Source organism: Lacerta agilis, chromosome 13 (genome assembly GCF_009819535.1).
Source record: "Lacerta agilis isolate rLacAgi1 chromosome 13, rLacAgi1.pri, whole genome shotgun sequence".
In the NCBI taxonomy this organism is placed as follows: Eukaryota; Metazoa; Chordata; class Lepidosauria; order Squamata; family Lacertidae; genus Lacerta; species Lacerta agilis.
Genome location: NC_046324.1, coordinates 28,208,183 through 28,229,730, shown reverse-complemented (window position 1 = coordinate 28,229,730; position 21,548 = coordinate 28,208,183). Strand labels below are relative to the sequence as shown.

Here is a 21,548-nt window from a genome sequence, read left to right as displayed (position 1 = left end):
CCATCCCATGTCTGCCTGTCTTCTTACTTATAATCAGTCCAGGGTGACTCTGGAGAGAGACGGGGGCAAAGCCAAAATTAGCTGACTCTGCCTCCCATTGGCTCTGGCACCACCTACTGATCCAATGAGCACCAGTCACGACTGTATGGGATCACGAAACACTCCAGTTCCAGTGCCAGGTTTTCTTGCTATCCTTGCAGAATATATTTAAAGGAGGAAGACCAAAGACACCTTTTCTCTGTCTGTGGTTTTAATCACTGGAAGATAGAGAGGGTGGGAGGAGGGAGATTTTATACGCATTGCTCATCCAAATCTCCCACTATAGCAATGTGGGCATGGGAAGAAGATAAGCAGAAGTCGGCAATGAGGAGAGGGAGCCACACCTTATGAGTTACTAAGGGAAGAGGTATTCTTTCACCCAAAAAAAAGTGGAATGCAAAAATCTGACCTTCACGTTGATCATGAACAAGTGTGGAGCTTGAATCAAATACTCCTCTGCCTTGGGCCCATCTTCTTCCAAGTCCTAAAGGTTTTTACCACCCTGTGTGGGTTTCTCAACGTGACTCTCAGCAACAAAGCATCTGCCCACAAGCACAAAAGAGAAACACACAGGTGTTCTGTACCAATGTAGGATAGAAGTGCATGAATGACAATGTTTTGTGGGTCCCAGTAAGACAATTTTTCTGGAAACACTCTGAACACAAGGTCTTCATACACCCATTTTCTTTTATCTTTTTTAAAAAAATTCCAAAGTGGTGGGCAGGGACAATAAAAAATATACCGTGAAGCAGTTAAAACAGCCTAAAATGCTAACACAGAAATCCCTAACGACACAATATATTCCAGCATGGTGTAGTGGTTAAGAGCGGTGGACTTGTAATCTGGTGAACCAGGTTAGCTTCCCCGCTCCTCCACATGCAGCTGCTGGGTGACCTTGGGCTAGTCACACTCCTCTGAAGTCTCTCAGCCTCACTCACCTCACAGAGTGTTTGTTGTGGGGGTGGAAGGGAAAGGAGATTGTTAGCCGCTTTGAGTCTCCTTAAGAGGAGTGAAAGGCGGGGTATCAAGTCCAAACTCCTCCTCCTCCTCCTCCTCCTCCTCCTCCTTTTCTTCTTCTGTAGTACAATTTTCACTGTAAAAGGTGTCGCTTGCCAATACAATTTTAATGGTCCAGAAATAGCTGTGAGAATAAATAAATTTAAAGCATACAGGATATTTATATAGTTTATAGTATATAGTTTAGCTGTGATTCTTGCACTGCAGGGGTTGGACCCTTTGGCTCCCTTCCAAGTCTACAACTCCTTGGCACAAGCCTTATTTGTTGAGAGAAGGGAAGTCTCAGTTGAAAGCACAGTGTAGGCCCAGTTATTAAGTGGAGGATACAAGCAAAAGTCAAACAATGGGACACGGGACATGTTTCAGCTCAGTATAAAACAGTTACAAGCTAGTTTCAGTTTCAAACTGAAACACCAGGAATCACCACCCAATATATTTTTCCAGGAGCGTCAACTTTATGGCATCTGCCATTACAACCCTTCCAAATTCCTGCTCCCTGGAATCTGAATAGCCCAGCAATCGAGCCATGCCTCCTTGTGTTTTTGCAGCACAGACCTGACCGTGTTATCATGCTGGAAGGTTTGGGTTCCATACCAGTTTACAATGCAGAATCAAACACAAGGAACAAATGAAACCAAAACATGAACATTCTGTAAATCACAGCAGCAAAGCCAGTTCGCAGTCGGTTTAGAACCAGAAATCACAAATGGAAAAGGCCTAGGAAAATAAATGGGGGGGGGGGATTCCAGTGGAATGGCTAAAATAGGCTTGGCAGCAGGCAAACCTCCCTGGGGAGAATTCGATGTTTGGGTGCCACCAGGGAGGAGGCTCTATATCCAGCCCCCACCTGCCAGGCCCAGACATTGTGAGGGTGATGGGACCTTGAGAAGGGGCCCCGGGGGTGCAAACTCTAAAAACACAACCAGCCTTTCATGGAAGGAAGGCCTGCCCAGGCTTAGGGTAGGGAGGCAGGCAGGAGGGCTGAGCAGGACTTTGTTTCCCTTCCCAGTGGCAAGCAGAAATCAGGCCAAACCATGCAACAGCTAAGCAACCAGAGGCTAATTTGCTTAGTTCGCATGACTTATTCCATGGGCTGAATTCCATTTTTCCTGGCGTCTGGCAACGAATCTGGGTTGCTTTGGTGGACGGAATTTGCTGGCTTCTTTGATTGCTCCTCCCTCCCAAGGAAGGAGACACGCTGCAGGTAGCAAGAGCTCTCCATGTCAGCTTCTCTCATTTTTCCAATCTTGAATTCAGTTCTTCACAACTCCACCTCAGTTTGTGGATATTATTATTATTATTATTATTATTATTATTATTATTATTATTTTCTCATGAAAATTTCAGTATGAATTTATCCTAATGGTCACCATTTCGCATACCTATATACATTTTTCAGAAAGCCATTTCCTCTCATGTAATGTTTTTCCCCACTTTAATAAGTGCATTTTTATGCGCATTTAAACCCACTGTACGCAGCCTTGTAAATGTTGCTTGGCTGGAGAACTGCATTGCAAAATTCGGAGAAGTGTGAATTTCAAAGGACAGCACTGTGTTTCAGTTTGCATCTTGTTCCAAAAAGTGTGAATCAGATGAGTTAGCCTTTAAATGTGAACTGAATCTAATTTTCCCCACTTTCCTCCTCTTGGTCCTTTGCTGGCTGCCATCAATCTCCAAGGAAGGCAATGATGTCTGTTCATTATTGCAATGATCCTCCTCTGCTTTGACAATGCCCCGCTCTTGCAACATGCCATCCTCTGACAGCTGGCAACAGTCTTTGCTTGCAAAGAACCCCAGGAGGGAGCCCACAAATGGAAGGCCCCGTCCCGTATGCCAGGGGTACGTGTCAGAGTGCATCATCGTGCTGCCTGATCCGCTTGCTCTTGCCATGTCAGTCTTGCAGTGGGAAGAAGCACACCAAGCACAGTGACCAGAGAGCTCGGCTCAGTTGAAGGACGCCTTGATTCAAGTCCCACCCAACAACGCCATGGAACCACTAGGGACAAACTCAGTAAGGTGGTCAACATATCAGCATTCCAACAAGGCTCCATTCCAGTTAATTTCAATCTTCCTGAAATGTGGTTTTCACAAGAGTCATTGGTGGATCAGGACCAGCCACAGACTCACACACCCAAAACCAGGGAGAAGAGCACATCAGAAGAGAAGGGATCATCTGTGCTGTAATCATTCATTTGGGGCCTGTTCAAATAGCAGGCCACTTTGGATGGGGATGGGGACACCATCCAGACTGGGGGTGGGGACACCTCTATTGTGGAAGTGAAGCTGGACTGGGGACAAAAAATGCAAGAAACTAGGGGCCATGTCTAGCGAGGACTCTGAAGGTTGTGATCTGGTTGTGTCACACACAACCCCTTAAGAAAATGGCACCTCAGCCCTTCCCCATTCACACACAGAAGCTGACTAAACATTAGTTCTTCCTACAAACATCCTACATGCCTCTAAGAGGTAGCAAGTGCAGCATAATGAGACACAGCCCTAACCTCCAACATCTGCCTGCACTTCACCTCTCTCTTTGCCTAATGGTTGAACTGGCCCTGCTTAGGAACCAGGCAGAAGGTTTCTCTACAGAGGAAGTGCATCTGTTTAGCTGGTTAGCAGCAAACACTTTTCAAGCAACAAATGCGACCTGAGGGGTGCTGCATTCCAAAGCATCTGGGAGGCGACACATTAGATATGACTGATCTGCTGCTGCCCTTCTGAGACTTTGGGATTCGGTCTGGAACAAAAAGATATAAATTCAAATAAAGAAATTAGTGTTGCAGCAGTGGGAGGGGTGGGATGAAAGGGGATATCTGGAAGAAGTCCCAGCTAGGAAGAGCCAAATCTGCCCATTTCAGTTTGTCTCACTTTTTCATTTCTCCATTCTTAAGTCCAGGTCTCCACATTTTCATATCAGTTAGCTGTTGTTGATCTTCTTGTTGTTGTTGTTAAAGTCCCCACGAAAATTCACCAGCATTTTAGTATGATTTTTTTTCCAAATAACATTTACATCCTAATAGAGTTTTGTGTGTTATATTCACGTTTTTGCGAAGCAATTTCCTTGAATGCATTTTAAAATGTTATGTTTACTAAAATATGTCTTTCTATGCACATTCTACCTTATATATCCATTTTGATGCATATTAGAGAATTGCGTTGTGATTTTGAAGGCTGTCTGTGTTTTGGTTTATGTATAGTTTCAAAAAGTGTGAATTAAGTCATGTCTGCCTTTAAATACGAACTGAGTTGAATCTCCCTCTCCTTCCCTACTCCCAGCTGGGAACAAGAGATCCTCGACCTTCAACTGGGGACTGCTGTGCAAGAGGAGTGAGGGTCTGAAAGAGCTGGGCTTGTGGGGTTGATTTTAATCTCCAGGAAGTTCTTTAGTTGATGAGCTGCACTGTCTATTATGATTCCAGGCTCTGGATCTAGTTTAGGGGAATTGTCTTGGGTGGGGAAGGGCAATCTTGGGGTAGGGGGTGTTCCATAGGACTGGCTTGCTTCCTGAGGTTGGGAGGGCAGGGCGAGAAAGAGTTAAAGCAGCTGCCGAGGAATCCAGGCCAGGAGACCGTTTCTGGAAATGAGTGAGCAATGTGAATTCGAGGGAACTGAGTTGGATTCAAACCGCAGGATGCTGAGCCAGCCTGGCCCTTGGGGGAAAGGGAGACACTGTGTGCAGAGGAGAGGCCGCTTACTGCAGTTGTGCTGAGCGAGGAAGCCGATATATGGCCACACACCCAAAAGCACAAACAAATCCAGCGAGGTTTGCTCCTAAAAAGCATCATCTCCTATTTATGCACCTCTTGTGACTTCCAGAACCGTCTCACTTGCCCCCCACCCTTTCTTCCCCCCCCCCTCCCCCAAGAAGCAACACTGAAAGGCAGGATGCAAGAACCAGCCCAGCTGCAGGAGTTACAAGCGATACAGCATATTTACTGGTGTTCTTATTAATATTTTAATTTATCTTACTGTAATTTTGTAAAAACAAAATAAAAAATAAAAAAATTCCTTCCAGTAGCACCTTAGAGACCAACTAAGTTTGTTCTTGGTATGAGCAAGAAGTGTGCATGCACACGAAAGCTCATACCAAGAACAAACTTAGTTGGTCTCTAAGTGCTACTGGAAGGAATTTTTTTTTTTATTTTTTTTTGTTTTGACTATGGCAGACCAACACGGCTACCTACCTGTAACTGTAATTTTGTAGGCTGCAATTTAGATGAAATGTTGGGAAGAATTTGCTTACAATCAAAATAAGTGATTGTGGCAAGATGAAATTGTTATGTCTTACATGGACAGCCCTGGTCTTTTACATTTTGAGTGTGCAAGTCATGGGGCTGGAGAAGCCTAAGTCAGGGGTTTTGCTGCATATTCCTCTAATGAAAGCTTAGCTAACTGGTCTATTGATCCGGACTTGTTAGAAGTTGGTTTATATGCTCCCAGGCAACCTCAGCTTCATCCATATAATGACACCTCTGCTAGGCATAATAACAATCTTGGCACAACAGAGACTGAATCTCCTTCATTGGGGGGACATTTTAATGTGACTGATGTCTCCTGATGAGTTGAAAAATGAAGTTTGGTACACTGATCAGGAATTCTGAATGTAGCCCCGCAGAAAAGACCTACCAGCAAAGAAACTGAAGTTAGTGATGGTTTGAAGGTAGACCAATACGGGGATAGGTGTGAGTTTGCTAAGTCCATATTAGATTCAGTAACCAAACAATTAAATGGCATTGATCAAGGTTGGAACTTGAACTCAGAAATCTGCTTTTACAATAATATGAATGCTCCAGACGGACTTGGAGGGGTGGTTTCCCATTCTTAATCCCTTCAGATCCAAGGCTACTGATAGTCGATGGGTATGCTGATAACCCACTTGCTACAATCCAAGGAAATGATCGTGGCCCATCACCTAATCTAATTTGTTCAAACCCCAATCTGGGATCTTTCGGAGGAAGTCTGAAGGCTTCAGGTCAGCACTCCACGTTTGCTGTTCTACAGCTTAAGATGGGAGGAAAAAGCAGTGAACAGTGGATTAATAAACATACAGTACTTGGAAAGATAGTGAATGAGGGGGGAAGTTCAGTTTCCAGTGATGATTCTTCTAGAAAGAGGTCCCCAGATGTTCTACAGGTGGTCATTCATAACTGGCTGGTGAAGAAACCCAGTGGAATAATGAAAACAGACTCCGAACTGCAAGGCGGAATTCAAGCCATTGTAGGGACTTCCCTGGATTTGGGAAATGGTTTACATTGTAAAAACCCGTCTGTTGTAACATTATCAAACTAACCTTTCAGGATCCTGATGTTATGGGATAAATTTTGGTCTCTATATGTTTGCTGTTATTCAAATTTAAAGGTTGTCCAAATAACTCCCTGCACCCCAGTCTGGTAAAGGTAGTTTGAGAGGGAGGAACAATAAGTTCTTAAGTCTCAAGTGTCCTGCACCTGTCACCTAGCCTAATAATGTCCAGATATGCTCCAATAGACAAGAAGGGAAGATTCATTATATTAGCCCAAACGCAGGTATTGGAAAAAATATGCCCAAAATAGAAATATGCCCCCAAACTACCCTGCTAGCAATCCATTTTCCAGATATCAAAGGGATTATCCATTAACAAATGCTCATGATAAGTCCAGGCCTAGGGGTGATTACAGAAAAACATATTATGATACCTTCTGCTCTTCTCTAAGATATCATAACTGATTAGAAAACATCCAGAAATGTCTTAATATTCTTTCATGGAACCTGACGGGTTGGGATAATAAGAAGACGGATAAGGATTTTATTTGTATGCTCCAGCAATTTGATATAATATGTTTGCAAGAGATTTGGTCGTACGAACTCAACCCTCCTCCCCACTTACAGGGTCATTACTCTTTTAACCAGTCAGCTGTTGAGAAATTTAAAAGGGGCCAAGGAAGTGGGGACCTGACTACCTTTATATTGTTATGAGTTGGGGGGAATAGGCTGTATGCTTGAGTCCCATTTCTAAGTCCTGGATCCAGCACAGGTTCAATTGCAGGACTAGCCAGGCCAGCCTGGTAATGGTCCACTAAGTATGTGTCCTTAAGGTAACAAAGGAAGTGGCTCTGTGCCAGAGGACAAACGCTTGGGCCTCGCTCCCTTAACTGTTTGTTAGAAAGACAAAAGGCCAGAGTGGAGATTTGGGTTGCGTGAGCTAGATGTTGGTTGCAAAGGCTGCAGGCTAGGAAGGCAGAGAGAGAGAGAGAGAGAGAGAGAGAGAGAGAGAGAGAGAGAGAGAGAGAGAGACGTTGCTTGGTCCCTGCTCCTGCCAACCTAGCAATTTGAAAGCATGTCAAAGTGCAAGTAGATACATAGGTACCGCTCCGAGGGGAAGGTAAATTGCGTTTCCGTGCACTGCTCTGGTTCACCAGAAGCAGCTTAGTCATGCTGGCCACATGACCCGGAAGCCGTCTGCGGACAAACACCGGCTCCCTCGGCCTATAGAGCGAGATGAGCGCTGCAACCCCAGAGTCGTCCATGACTGGACTTAACTGTCAGGGGTCCCTTTACCTTTACCTTTACCACTGCACCTCATTCCAAAGGAGACACAAACCCTGGGCAAGGGCCTGAAACCCTTGGAATCTCACACAGGTTGGGGTGACAATACCATTTGGTGGGGGAAGTTTTGGATAGCAGATTTTGAAATTCAAAATAATTACCTATTGTCAATACAAAGCAGAACTGAATTAGGAATCTTTCTTTTCTATATAAATATCTCCCTTCTCCATACTAATTGTCTGGCACTGACCACCAAGATTTGGGCAGATGTAAGATCCCGAACCAGAGCAGATCAGTCATAAATTCCCCTCAGCATTTATACATTTTTGTGGAGATGTTAATCCTCAAATTGGAGCAACTACAGAGGATCTTTTGCTACCTTTAGGCTTGGGAGATAATTTCCTAACCTAATATTGTTATTTGTACAAGAAATATAATACACAGGCCTGAAAATGTTGGAATTTGTATTCCAACATAATTCCTATATTCCTCACGGGAGTCCTGTAGACATATCTAAGGGTCAATATACTTATTTGAGCAGACATGGAGGAAGTGCTATCGATCACATTATAGTCTCTCCTTCATCACTCACTGCCGAGAACACCTTTGAAGTATTAGAACAAACAGAAAGCAATCGCTTTCAAATATCAGTGACCCCATGCCCTTTCATAGAACGCATACCAACCACCAAATCTGCAGGAGTGTGTGGAGAAATACAGGGTGTGAAAAGACTGGAATGCTCTCACAGATTGAACAGCGATATTCAAGAGACACTATATAGTAACTATCTGATGAGTTTGCACCAACTTTTTATGAGCAAATCTCCAAATCATGTTGATGCCTTCCCAGTGGTGAAGCTGCATGCTCCAGCATGGGGGGTGGAGAGCAGGTGGGGGCATGGCTGGCACGCGTCATGGGGGTGTGGCACGCCACCCTGCAGGGTGTGGCGCGTGTCCCGGGAACATGGCACATCACCCACGGGGGGCATTCATCCCAGGGGTGTGGCATGCTACCTGTGGGGGTGTGTCGTGTGTCCCAGGGGCATGGCACGCTGTCCGCGGGGGCGTAGCATGCATCCTGGGGGCATGGTGCCCAGCACGGTGTGGGGGTATGCAGCATGTGTCCAGGGGCGGCCGCGATGGTATCCCCCTCCCGATGGTGCTGGGGGCGATGTGCTCCCCCCACCACACGTTCCTCCGCCAGTGTGCCTTCCAGCAAATTGTCACAGAACTCAGGCCCTATTAGATAACTTCTACAATTAATAACTACACACAAACAACACACCTTGGCTGGTTTGATGGTTGATGCAAAATGGCTAGGAAAGTTTTGGCTAAGGCAATTAAGGATTTGCGCAAGAATCCATGGAAATTTTGGTCAAACATAGATTGGAATACAAGAGTCTGCTCAAAAGCAAGAAAGTTGAATATACAGTGGTGCCCCGCTAGACGAAAATAATTTGTTCTGCGAATATTTTCGTCTAGCGGTTTTTTCGTCTAGCGAAGCAGCAATGCAAACCGCGGTTTTCGCTAGACGAAAAAAAAAATTCCTCTTGCGAGGCAGCCCCATAGACAATTTTGTCTTGCGGGGCAGCCTTCTGCTAGATGAATGCCTTCATCTAGCAAGTTTTTCGTCTAGCGAGGCATTCGTCTAGTGGGGCACCACTGTACAAAAACCCAGTGGCAGGGATTGGGACTAGCAGTGATGGAACAGAGGGAAGACAATTTCTGGGAACTGCTGGCCCAGGGTTTAAATGAAGTGAGATCATCACAGGAAATCTCAGTTCCTGCTTCTGACTGGGTGACATATTTCTCCAACATATTTGGTGGTCAGTCTGGGCAATCACATGTACCAGCAGTGTATAAGAATTTCTCAAACCTACCTGAATGGCAGCCAGTCTCCTATAATCATAGATTCATAGAATTGTAGAGTTGGGAGAGACCACGAGGGTCATTTAGTCCAACCCCCTGCAATGCAGGAATCTTTCATGCAACATGGGGCTCAAACCCACGACCCTGAGATTAAGAGTTTCGTGCTCTACTGACTGAGATAAAGGCCCTCATTTCCTGCCTGAAATATATATTTTTTAAAAAGCTCCTGGAGAAGATATGCTTCCACCTGAGTTCTCTAAGGGATATTTAGAATGGCAGATGTCTATCTCAGCTGGCTTATTTACCACCATCAACAATATGAGCCAAATGCCCTCTGGATGGAAACTGAGTATCATTTTCCTGATTTATAAGACAGGTGATAGGAAGGATCCACAAAACTATCAGCCGATTAGCTTGTTAGACATCTCAAAGCTATATGCATTGCATCTCCTTCAAAAATCATCAGACTGGGACTTCCGGTTAGGTGCCGAGTCAATGGCGGACGGGAGTCCGACGGCTCCGTCCTCCGTTAGGCGATAGGGAGCTCCGTGCCTGCGCCACGGGTCCCTTAAAGCCACGGGAAGAGCGTCCCGTGGACCGACGGCTTCGTGGGTCCCAGACGTGCTGTCTCCGCTCCTGATTTACCCTCGTAAGGGGGAGAATCGGGCGAGCGGAGCCCCAGCACGGGACTGAAGAAGCGGCTGCCTGCGGAGGATCAAAGCAGCGATCCCGCCAGACCTGAGCACCCGGCACTTCCTACATAGAAACTTCCAAAGAAACTCTGTAAGTCAAAAATTTGGATTATTTTACAAGTTTAAAGAGCACTGCTTGCAGAGGAAACTCCAAAAGGAAGCCTGTTCCCTTTGAACTGTTTGCGCGAGCTTGGTAGCGCTAAAGGATCAAAGCCGCGGCTAACGGGAAAGTTTTGCGAACTCTGCCAAACTTTTTAAAAGTGATTTAAAAGTTGTTTAAAGTTTGTTTAAAGATCCAAAAACAGTTGATATGGCAAAAGAAGAAGCCCCTCACCCTCTGGATTAGGATTCCGGGTCAGTAGCGGGCTGGGATATATTGTTGCCATTTTTTCTTTGTTGGTGTTCCAGTGTTACAGTGACTGTTTACCAGTGGAGATACTTTGACTCTTTTACAGCCAGATACAAGTAACTTTAAAGACTTGGTGGTTACACTGCAAGTGAGAAGACAGTTACTGGCTTGGGCTATTTAAAATAGACTCTTCTTGGCTTTAAGGAATTTATAACTCTGAAAAATCTGAACTCTTTGCCTAAAAGTTGGATTAATGGACTATTGTGGTCTCCTGGCTCAGCAGTCTCTTTGTTCTCAGAAAGCTAGCTGCAGGCCACCTGGTGTTTACTTTTGGGACTGTTGGTCTTCTGCTGTGAATGTCTGAGATTGTTACTATAGCAACTGGAGTGACCTTGAGATTACAGTTACAGAGCCCACAAGGAATGGAACTTAGATCAAAAGGAACTGGCTCTGAAAAAAGGAAAGGCTCTGTTTCCTTAACTCTTCAGGAACAAATGGAGAAATTGGCTGCAAGTGTGGCAGAAATTGCAGAAGGTCTGAAAAGTGTCACCGAAGGGTTGAAGCAAACACAAGAATCGGTGAATGCTATTGGTGCATCAGTGAATACAACAGTTAACTCTGCAATAGAAAAGCTCCAAGTGGATATTAAGGCCGACATTAAAGCCTCCACCCAAACGTTAGAAAAATCGATTGGCCAAATTGAGGAAAACGTAAGAAAGAACAGAGACGAAATTAATAAAATTGGGCAGGAGGTGACCACGTTAAAAAAGGACTCGGAGGAAATTAAAGTGGTCAGAGAAAAAATAAAAAAGGTGGAGGAAAAATTGGACAATTTGGATTTGGAGCAGATCGAAAATATTGGAACACGACAGAGGACTGTGGAAGAGTCTCTTGCTTTTCTGCAACTACATCAGAGAGAAGGAAACCTAAGAATAAGGGGTCTTCCAGAATTGGAGGGGGAAGACCTGAAAGCCTATATTGTGGAACTATTCTCGACTTTTTGGGAGTTAGAAGAGGTAAACGTCTCAGCACGCATAGTGAAGGCCTTCAGATTTGGACCAAGAGGCTCCAGAGGAAAGAAAAGCACTAAAACAGTCAGTGACTGTTTGATTGTGCTACACGATAGACACGACAGAGACTACTTTCTGGATTTACACTACAGAAACAACCTGGTGGTACAGCAGAATAAAGTAATTTTTTACAAGGATATCCCCAGATTCTTTTTAGATAAAAGAGCTCCCTATAACGACCTGGTGACGGAGCTAAGAAGAAGAAAAATCTCCTTCAGTTGGGAATTTCCAGAAGGCCTGGCATTCACGTTTGAAGGGAAAAAGATAAGAATAAGGTCCTTGGCGGATAAGCAAAAGTTTTTGGACAAGCATCTGGAACATTTCAAAGGAACTCCATTGGATCCAGCTCAGCTTTACAAGTTTCCAGAAGTATTTCCACCACCGCCGGGACCACCAGGACCAAGCCAAGATCCAGAACAAGATAAGAAAGGACAGGCAACTGGAGGAGAGGAATAAACAAAGAAATGGCGCTCAAGTTAATGACTTGGAACGTTCGGGGATTAAATCAGAGACCAAAGAGACGCAGAGTGTTTTACAGCATAGAAAAGAAGAATTTGGATATAATATGTCTACAGGAAACCCACATAGTTCGGCGTCACAGAAGATTGCTACAGAACAAAAAATTAGGCCAAGAGTTCATATCATCGGATAAGGTCAAGAAGAGAGGAGTAGTGATTTATGCAAAGGAGAAATATAGCCCAAGACAGCTATTTAAAGATGAAGAAGGGAGATACATCGCAATTGAAATTAATGTACAAGGCGAAAAATTTTTGATTCTGGGACTTTATGCACCGAATGATGGAAAGTCGATTTTTTACAAAAAAATCCATGATTTGCTGTTGGATTATTTGGATTATAAGGTAGTTTGCCTTGGAGACTTTAATGGGGCAGTTTCCACATTAATGGACAGATCTCAAAGAACAAAATTAACAAATGATGGGAAACTCCCAAAGACTTTTTTTGAAATGGTGGACAATTTGAATTTGGTAGATTCTTGGAGATTAAAAAACCCCACAGAAACAGAGGCAACGTACTTCAGCGAATCTCAGCAGTCATGGTCGAGGATAGATTACATCTGGATCTCGAATGAATTGGCTCCAAAATTACAAAAAGCAGAAATCGGTCCAAAAACGCTTTCAGACCATAATCCGGTACAGGTAAACCTAAAAATGATTTCCAAGGATTCTTTCAGGTGGAGAATGGATGATGCATTGATGAGAGATACCAAGCTAGTAGAAAGAGCGGCGAAAAAGATGAAAGAATATTTTCAAATTAATTGGAATTCAGATGTGGAGAAAAGGATTGCCTGGGATGCAAGCAAGGCGGTAATGAGAGGATTCCTCATTAGTGAAAAGGCAAAAAAGAAGAAACAACAAAGTGCAGAGATGGAGAGACTGTTGAAATTAATCAAAGAAAAGGAAAAAGAACTAAGAGGACATCCCAGATGTGTTAAAATCCAAAAAGAAATCAAATACTTGCAATCCCAATACGCGAATATCATGAATCAAGACATCGAATGGAAAGTGAAAATGATGAAACAAAGAACATTTGAATCTGCAAATAAATGTGGAAAACTACTAGCTTGGCAATTAAAGAAAAGACAAAAGGCAAATGTCATCAGTAAATTGGTAGTAAATGGAAAAAATGTAGAGAAACCGGAGGAAATCAGATGGTGTTTTCAGAGATTTTATAAACAACTGTACAAGGAGGAGAAGATAGATGAAGTAGAGATAGACCGATTTCTGGAGAAGAATGGATTGCAAAGGGTCCCAGAGGAAAAATTAACAATTCTCAACCACCCAATAACGACACAAGAAATAGAAGATGCAATAAACAACATGCAACTGGGGAAGGCTCCAGGACCGGATGGATTAACAGCAAAATATTACAAGACATTGAAAGACTGGCTATCACAGCCGTTAAGAGAAATCTGCAATAGAATACTAGAAGGAGATAGGGCACCAGAGACGTGGAAAGAAGCCTTTATCACACTGATCTTAAAACCAGATACTGATAAGACTCTAATGAAAAACTATCGTCCAATATCCCTTTTGAATGAGGATTATAAAATCTTTGCAAATGTTTTGGCTACAAGGTTGAAAAGAGTGTTGAAAGATTATATACATAGAGACCAAGCAGGTTTCTTGCCAGGAAGGCAAATAAGTAATAATACGAGAATCATTGTGGACATTTTAGAAAAATTGGAAAGAGACATAAACACAGATGCAGCACTATTGTTTGTTGACGCAGAGAAAGCTTTTGACAAAGTATCTTGGACATTTATGAAAAAGAATTTGGAAAAGATGGGAGTTGGAGAAAAATTCTTAAATGGCATTAAGGCCATTTACACAGAACAAAGAGCAAAAGTTATTGTAAACAGTGTGATATCGGAGGAGATTGAAGTAGAGAAAGGAACAAGACAAGGGTGCCCTATCTCCCCTTTACTTTTTATTACGGTCCTGGAAGTCCTTCTGAATATGATTCGAAAAGATAAACAGACAAAAGGAATTAAAGTGGGAGAGAAGGAATACAAATTACGTGCCTTCGCGGATGATTTGATGCTATCCCTGCAAGAACCAGAAGGCAGTGTCCCCAGAGCCTTGGAATTAATTGAACAATTCGGACTTGTAGCTGGCTTTAAATTAAATAAGCAGAAAACCAAAGTTTTAGGCAAAAATCTGAGTGCAGAACAGATCCAAAGAATTCAAGAAGCCACAGGCCTCAATTTTGTCAAATCTGTAAAATACCTAGGTATCAATCTCACAAACAAGAACTTGAACCTGTATAAGGACAACTATGAAAAATTGTGGATGGAGATAAAAAAAGATATGGAGATCTGGACAAGACTTAAACTGTCGTTAATGGGAAGAATAGCAGTGGTTAAAATGAATGTCCTACCAAGGATGCTGTTTTTATTCCAAGCCATACCAATTTTGGACAAACTAGACTGTTTTAAAAAATGGCAAAAGGACCTATCGAAATTTATATGGCAGGGCAAAAAGCCAAGAATAAAATTCAAGATTTTAACAGACTCTAAAGACAGAGGAGGCTTTGCCCTGCCGGACTTAAGGCTTTATTTTGAAGCTGCGGCCTTTTGCTGGTTAAAGGATTGGTTTAAACTAGAGAACGTTGATGTGTTGGACTTGGAGGGACATGATAACATGTTTGGTTGGCATGCATACCTTTGGTATGACAAGGTTAAAATCCACAGAACTTTTAAGTCTCATATTGTGAGAAAATCCTTATATCAGGTTTGGACTAGATACAAAGACTTGTTAGAGAGAAAGACTCCTAGATGGATCTCTCCAGTGGAGGCCAAGGCATATAAGAGACCGAATATGTCTGCAAACTGGTTAAGATATATGGACATATTGCAGCAGGAAGGGGACTCCTTTAAGCTAAAAAGTTATGATCAAGTAAAAAGTCAGGTCCCCGACTGGCTGCACTACTATCAGGTTTATGAAACATTTAAAATGGACAAAAAAGTTGGTTTTCAAGTAGAAAAATCAAAACTGGAAACAGAACTGATAGAATCGAACTTCAAAAACCTTTCCAAAATGTATAACCTTCTGCTAGAGTGGCATACAAAAGATGAACTGGTTAAATCCTCAATGATAGATTGGGCAAAAGATGTAGGACATAATATTATGATGGATGACTGGGAGAGATTGTGGCAAAAAGGTATCAAATTTACTGCTTGTCATGGTTTAAGAGAAAATATAATGAAAATGGTTTATAGATGGTACTTGACACCAGTTAAGATTGCTAAGATGAATACCAAAATGTCAGATGTATGTTGGAAATGTAAACATGCGAAAGGTACCTTTTTTCATATGTGGTGGTTGTGCCCAGCGGTAAGCGCTTTCTGGGACAAGATTTACAATGAGCTCAAGAAGGTAATGAAAGTTACCTTTTGTAAGAAACCAGAGGCATTTCTCCTGAGCATAACCAATGAAGAGATACCCAGTCAGGATAGAGTGTTTTTCATGTATGCCACAACAGCAGCTAGAATTTTATTGGCGAGAACATGGAAAGGTGAAGAGATACCAACGGTGGAGGAATGGCAGATGAAGATGATGGAATACATGGAACTCGCAGAACTGACCGTCAGAATCCGAGACCAGAGGGAGGGGAAGGCGGCGCAGGAGTGGAAAAAATTTAAAGACTATTTAGTTAAATCAGTCAAATTGAATATTTGAGCAGAATTAAATAGAATATCGGCTTTGGTAGATATGTGTTAGATATGAATGGTAAGAGGAATTGTTGTTATGTGGAAGATGTAAGTGTCAAAATATGTTAAGATAGGTTATTAAGATAAGATACATAGTTATTGAGATATTTGACTAAGTAAAAGCTAAGTATATTAAAATTTGGGTAAAAGTGAATTGAATAATATATAAAGCTACCTTGAAGAAGTATATGTTTTTTGAAGACAGTGGAGGGAACGGGGGAAGTCCCCAAACAGAGAAGTTAGAAACAAGAAATATTCAAAGAAAGATATTGGTTAAGGTTTGTATATGTTATTTTTATGTTTTTATTGTTGTTATTGTTTTGAATGTTGATTATGTTTATTGTTGATTATGTTTAATGTTTATTGTGGTTTTATTGATGTTTATGTTATGTGTTGATGCTGTATTTTGTTCTCCTTTTCTTTTATTGGAAAATAATAAAATCTTATAAAAAAAAAAAAAAATCATCAGACTGGTTTGCAAGATAACATTTTTCATGAAGAACAAGCAGCATTCAGAAGAGGATACAAAACGATTGATTAAAGTTTTACTCTGAACCGTATTGTAAGGAAATATACTAAGAACATTAAGGATAGTCTTTATGTGGCCTTTATTGATCTTTCTGCTGCATCCAGCTCTATTAATCAAAACAAACTGTAGGAGAAATTTCAAATTGCTAACATTGACTGCAGACTTCTGCTATTGATCCAAGAACTATACAGTAATACAGAAAAGAGGGTCAGAGTAGGTTTAAATGGTGGCATGACTGATGCTTTTAAAATGTCATAAGGAGTGAAACAAGGTTGCACTCTGGCTCCCACTCTTTTTAACGTTTCTATTAATGATTTGGTGCCATATTTAGCCAATTCAAACTCCCCCTCTCCAGTAATTAGGCACAGAAATATCTTAATATTGATGTATGCAGATGATTTAGTGCTCCACTCTCTTTCCTAGTTGCCCCCCCCAAAAAAAAAAATCTATTGGAGGTGTTCAGCACAAACTGTTAACAGAAAAATTAAGACCAAGATTGTGATTTTTTTGCATAGTCCTGGTTATAAATGGTGCTTAGATCAGCAAGTTATAGAACAAATTCACCTGTTTAGATACTTGGGTGTACCCTTTAGTGAAACCCTCTTCTGGAGGTGTCATATGAAGACAGTGAAAGTGAAAGCACAGAAAGCCATAGGGACATTGATGGAGTTCTATTGCAATAAGGAAGGGCAGCTGATTGAACCTAAATATATCTGGTAGCAAAGCACTTGTTCTGATTTGAACTCCATTAAAATTTTGGAAACTGTGCAGAGTATTTTTTTTTTCCAGAAGCTATACTCTCTACCATCAGGAATATCAGCAGCTCTTCATACAGAATCCGAATGGCCAACAATTAAGGCAAGAGCAGACTGTGCTCAGTTAAAGTATATTTATTTTAAATTGCTACTACCATATGCCTATTGAGTATTTTCCTGTGCTATATGGAACTGGGTGATAACCAATTCTGGAAAGCAGCTGTTCTAGACTATCATTATTTTCCAGATCTGAGCTCTGCTTTGACCTTGAATATGTGTCAACTAAGGGATTGGCTCTTCTGGATAGAATCCAGAAGGGACCTACAACTAATTAGAAACACCAGATTTTCCCCTTGATACCCACTCTTGAGGACAGAGCATTTTAGAGCTGATTCGCTGATCAAACTCTCACCAGTTTCCTTAAGAAATGCCTTTATTGAGCTGCATCTCCATGTGATACCTACTGCCGTCTTGGATGTTTGTTAAAACAAGCTCCTATACACAGACAGACTTGGTATTTATGGTCCATCTCAGGTAGAAGACATCTCTCATTCTCTGTTAGCCTGCCCCTTATTATAGAGATAAAAAGAGATCAGTTTCTGAAACCTTTCTTCACATAAGCAAGTAGCAACACCCCGGCAGAAATGGTTCAGTTTCTTTTGAGTGACAATAATAGCTGCGTAACACAGAGAGTGGCCCTCTATGCACTGGCTGCCAAAAAATAAATAAATCAAGAAAAAGGGGTTAGATAAAATCGCTATAAATGGTTTTGGCTTGATTTGATTTGATTGTGTTGGTGTCTCTGGTAACTTCTGTCTCTTACAGTGCGGATGCTGGCAAATTGGATTTTTAAAAAAGCAAAATAATATTAGAATTGGAGCTGTCAGAGGTACACAATGCTCAGGAACTTGGCAAAATCTTTTTTTATATTATGAATTTTTATTTTATGGATGTATGTCCTGTGCTATATTATCAATACTGTTGACTAATACACGTTGGTCGTGGCCTTTGGCTAGAACAGCAAACTTATGAACCTGAACAATCAAAATTGTCTGGCAGGGGAACTGAACGACTTGGAGAATGGTGGACTGTTCTTCACTAGAGGTTTTTAGATTCCAGATGGCAGCCTATCAGGGATGCTGTAGGTATTTTCTGCATCAATGGGGGTGGGTGAACCTTTGAGGTTGCCTTCCAACCCTAACATAGTAAAACTATGAAATCCACTTGGGATCTGGTGATGGCCACCACGTTTGACAGTTTTTTAAGACGGACTGAGACAATTTAACAGAGGGCAAGCGGGTGGGGTTTTTTTGTCAGCATTGCAGAGGGTTAGACTAGTCAACCCTTGGGATCCTTTCCGACTCTACAATCCTTTGTTTCTAGGATTCCTGTGTTGTGCCTCCACTATTTGAGAGAGTGTGTGCTGGGGAGACAAAGGTGCTGAACTGAATGGGCCAGGGGTCTGATCCAGCAGAGCTCTTATGGTGTTCTTAAGCATATTTTCTCTTCTTTATTCCTTAGGGACGTTCAGAGGAATCTGTAAGCAAATCAATCATTTCCCAGAAGATGCTGACTATGACCAGGATGCAGCTGAATACCTCCTGCGTAAGGTTTTAAACCTCCCGGGCAACTACAATTCTGTGCTTTGGGGGGGGGGTGCCTACACACAGAAGGGGTGGGGCTCACCCTTGTAGGCAACTGAGTGGCCAGCAAAATCCAGCTGGAGATTTCTTTGTCAGAGTATGTGTGAATCCCACTTTCGATGGAGCTTTTTGAATTTTCCCTGAGCATCAAGGGTGGGTTGTGGGGTGGGTATTTCAATGCAGTGCATTAATTAATCACTTTCCTTATTTCATTCATTCACGTCAATGTCCTTTTCTCCCTTGGGCTGACATCATCGAAAGATCATATCTCTGAAGGGGATAGGCAAATCTGTCCATTTTGGTTCTCTCGTTTTTCCAAAATTAAATACAATTCATATTTCTGCAGCAGTTTGAGGATTCTTTTCCTTTTTCCTTTTTTTAATCCTCGTGAAACTTTGCCAGCTTTTCTGTGTGAATTTCTCCAGATAAACACATTTCTTTATGGCAGGCATATGTTTTGCACTGGAAAATCATGCCTCTGAATGCCAGTTGCTGGGAATCACAAGCAGGGAGAGCTGTTGTTGTGCTCAAGTCTTCCTTGAGGGTTTCCCCTTGGGGCGTCTGGTAGGCCATTGTAAGAACAGGATGCTGGACTAGACGGACCAGTGGCTTGATCCAGGAGGCTCATCTTGTGTTTCCCTAATATAATGCATCGCTGAATGTCATTCTCATCCATTTTAAGCATGTTCACCCCTAGTATACAGTTGCATTTCTGTCCCCTTTTTTTTGACTGGAGAGCTGTGTTGTTAAATAAGTGCAAATTTCAAAGGATCCCTGTGTTTCAGTTCTTCAAGGGCGAATTAGGCAGTTTCTCGTGCAAATGCAAACAAAGTTGAATTTCTCCCCATCCCTCATCACAAGTTTTTTATACTTCTTTCAAAATCCAGTCACCTGGGCAGGATGTGATGAGTGAAGGGATGGGCAGATTGGCTTAAGCCCCATCCTTATCCACTTCCCTCAGTCATAGCTCTGTTCTGCCCCCTATTTTTGCAGACTTTCCTAAAGAACCCATGAAAAATCCACATGCAAATGATGTGTGTTTTGTACACAATGTTTCCTGGGAAATACACATTTTTCAGTGCATTTCCTCCCCAAAATATGTATTTTCTATGCATTTTTATTGTAAAGATGCATATCTTTATGTAGACATTTTTGGACCAAACTGCATAGCCACAGGTGCCAACTCATGGGGGGCGAGCCCTTGTGGGCACCCTCCAATATTTTTGGTAGGAGGCTGAGCATGGAGCCAAGAGTGGCATGGCTTCAGTGACTGGCTCCTTCTCCTTCTCCTTCTCCTCTTGCCATGGAGGAGAAAAAGGGTTGAAGCAGCCCCTCCCCCAGTAGCAATGACAGGAGGAGGAGGAGGAGCCGCCAGTCATTGAAGCCGTACTGCCGCCACATTTGGTTCTGCCCCCGGCTCATTCTGATGCCCTGACATCACACACAATGTCACACACGTGACATTGCCCGTCCCCCGTCCCCCATATCACCCTTGGAAGCTGGCGCCTCTGTGCATAGCCCAGCTGATAGTTGCATTCTGATCCACAATAGAATTTGGAAACGTCAATTCGAGTCAGTCCTCTGTGACAAGCAGACCAAACAAATTCATCCCTCATCACTTAGTGGAGGATTTAGTCCTTTTAAAAAAATATGTACCCAGTAAATTGAAAGCTCCAGGGCTTACCTGATCATCAGGAGGAGAAATCTAGGCAGCTGCCCGGGCTGGCAAAATGCAGGAAACAGCAAAAATGCAAGAAATGCTTCTGTGGGTCTGGAGAACTGATCCCACGTTGAGACATTATTTGGCTTGTGTGCAGCGGAACCGATATGGGAACAGCGCCCTTCGCAGACTCACTATCACAATGTGTCTCCGTAGAGCAGTAGTGACTGGTGGGGCAGAAGGAAGGGAGCCCAACAGTAGGTGGCGCCAGAGCCAGTGACAGGCAGAGCCAACTAACTCTCATTTTGTCTCCTCCTGCTGCTCCTCCTCCTCCTTCATCCTCATCATCATGAATGTGCAGGCACACACACACACACCCCCGCCACTTCCATGCGATCGACTTGCACACGACCACATAAATGCATGGCGCCAGGAAATAAATAACTAATTCAATTCAAACCTGGAAGCGGCTGGCGAGAGCTGGAGAGTCCTCCCCAGAGCCTGAAATGGATGTCAGTGAGGGCGGAGGAAGCCCTGAAGAGACTGGACTTTGCTTAGGCTGCTCAGCCTCCCTGCCTAACAGCTGATGTGTGCGGTACAGTAGCAGAGGCAGCCACTTTTCAGCTCGTCCTCCAGCCTGCAGCCAACCCCAGAGCTTCAGTTCAAGTTGTGGATATTTTTGGATATGGTATTTTTGGTCTGGATTGGAGAGAGAGTGGCAGAGTGACGATTTAAGGGTGCTTAGAGGGTGCTTCCCACTTCGCACTATTTCACTTCTGCGTGCGGAGGCCCAGAACATTACCCTTTGTAAGTGGGGGGGGGGAGGGTCCACCCATTTTCATTGCCTTCTAAACCACCCTCTCAGGGCAATTCATGCACAAGTTAATTAAAAGCAGTTATAACGGAGATTTGGATTTAATGGGGAAATTGACAAGCAAAGTTCAGGAAAGAACACAACGTAAGAAATCCAATAACTTTAACAAAATGTGGTTTAGCTTTATTACTTATGTTTCGTCAAAGGAACATGGTTATAAACCACCAAAATGCATGGAAATCTGTGGAACGGCTTTTAATAAAGTGACTCTTAATAAATATGCTTTGAGACCTTGTGTTGGGGAAATTAAAGTGGGGAGGGGGCAACTTATTCTATTATTTACTTAAGTAAATAAG

General features: G+C 42.7%; 1 protein-coding gene across 2 annotated transcripts in view; it reads left to right on the top strand.

Moving 5' to 3' along the window:
* The window catches only part of CACNG3 (calcium voltage-gated channel auxiliary subunit gamma 3), a 77,545-nt gene that overhangs the window by 42,924 nt on the left and 13,073 nt on the right, over positions 1-21,548 (top strand). For both annotated transcript variants that reach the window (XM_033167435.1, XM_033167434.1), the window contains exon 2: positions 18,597-18,680. In XM_033167435.1, coding sequence (XP_033023326.1) covers positions 18,597-18,680 — 84 coding nt within the window. The remainder of the gene's footprint in view (positions 1-18,596; positions 18,681-21,548) is intronic.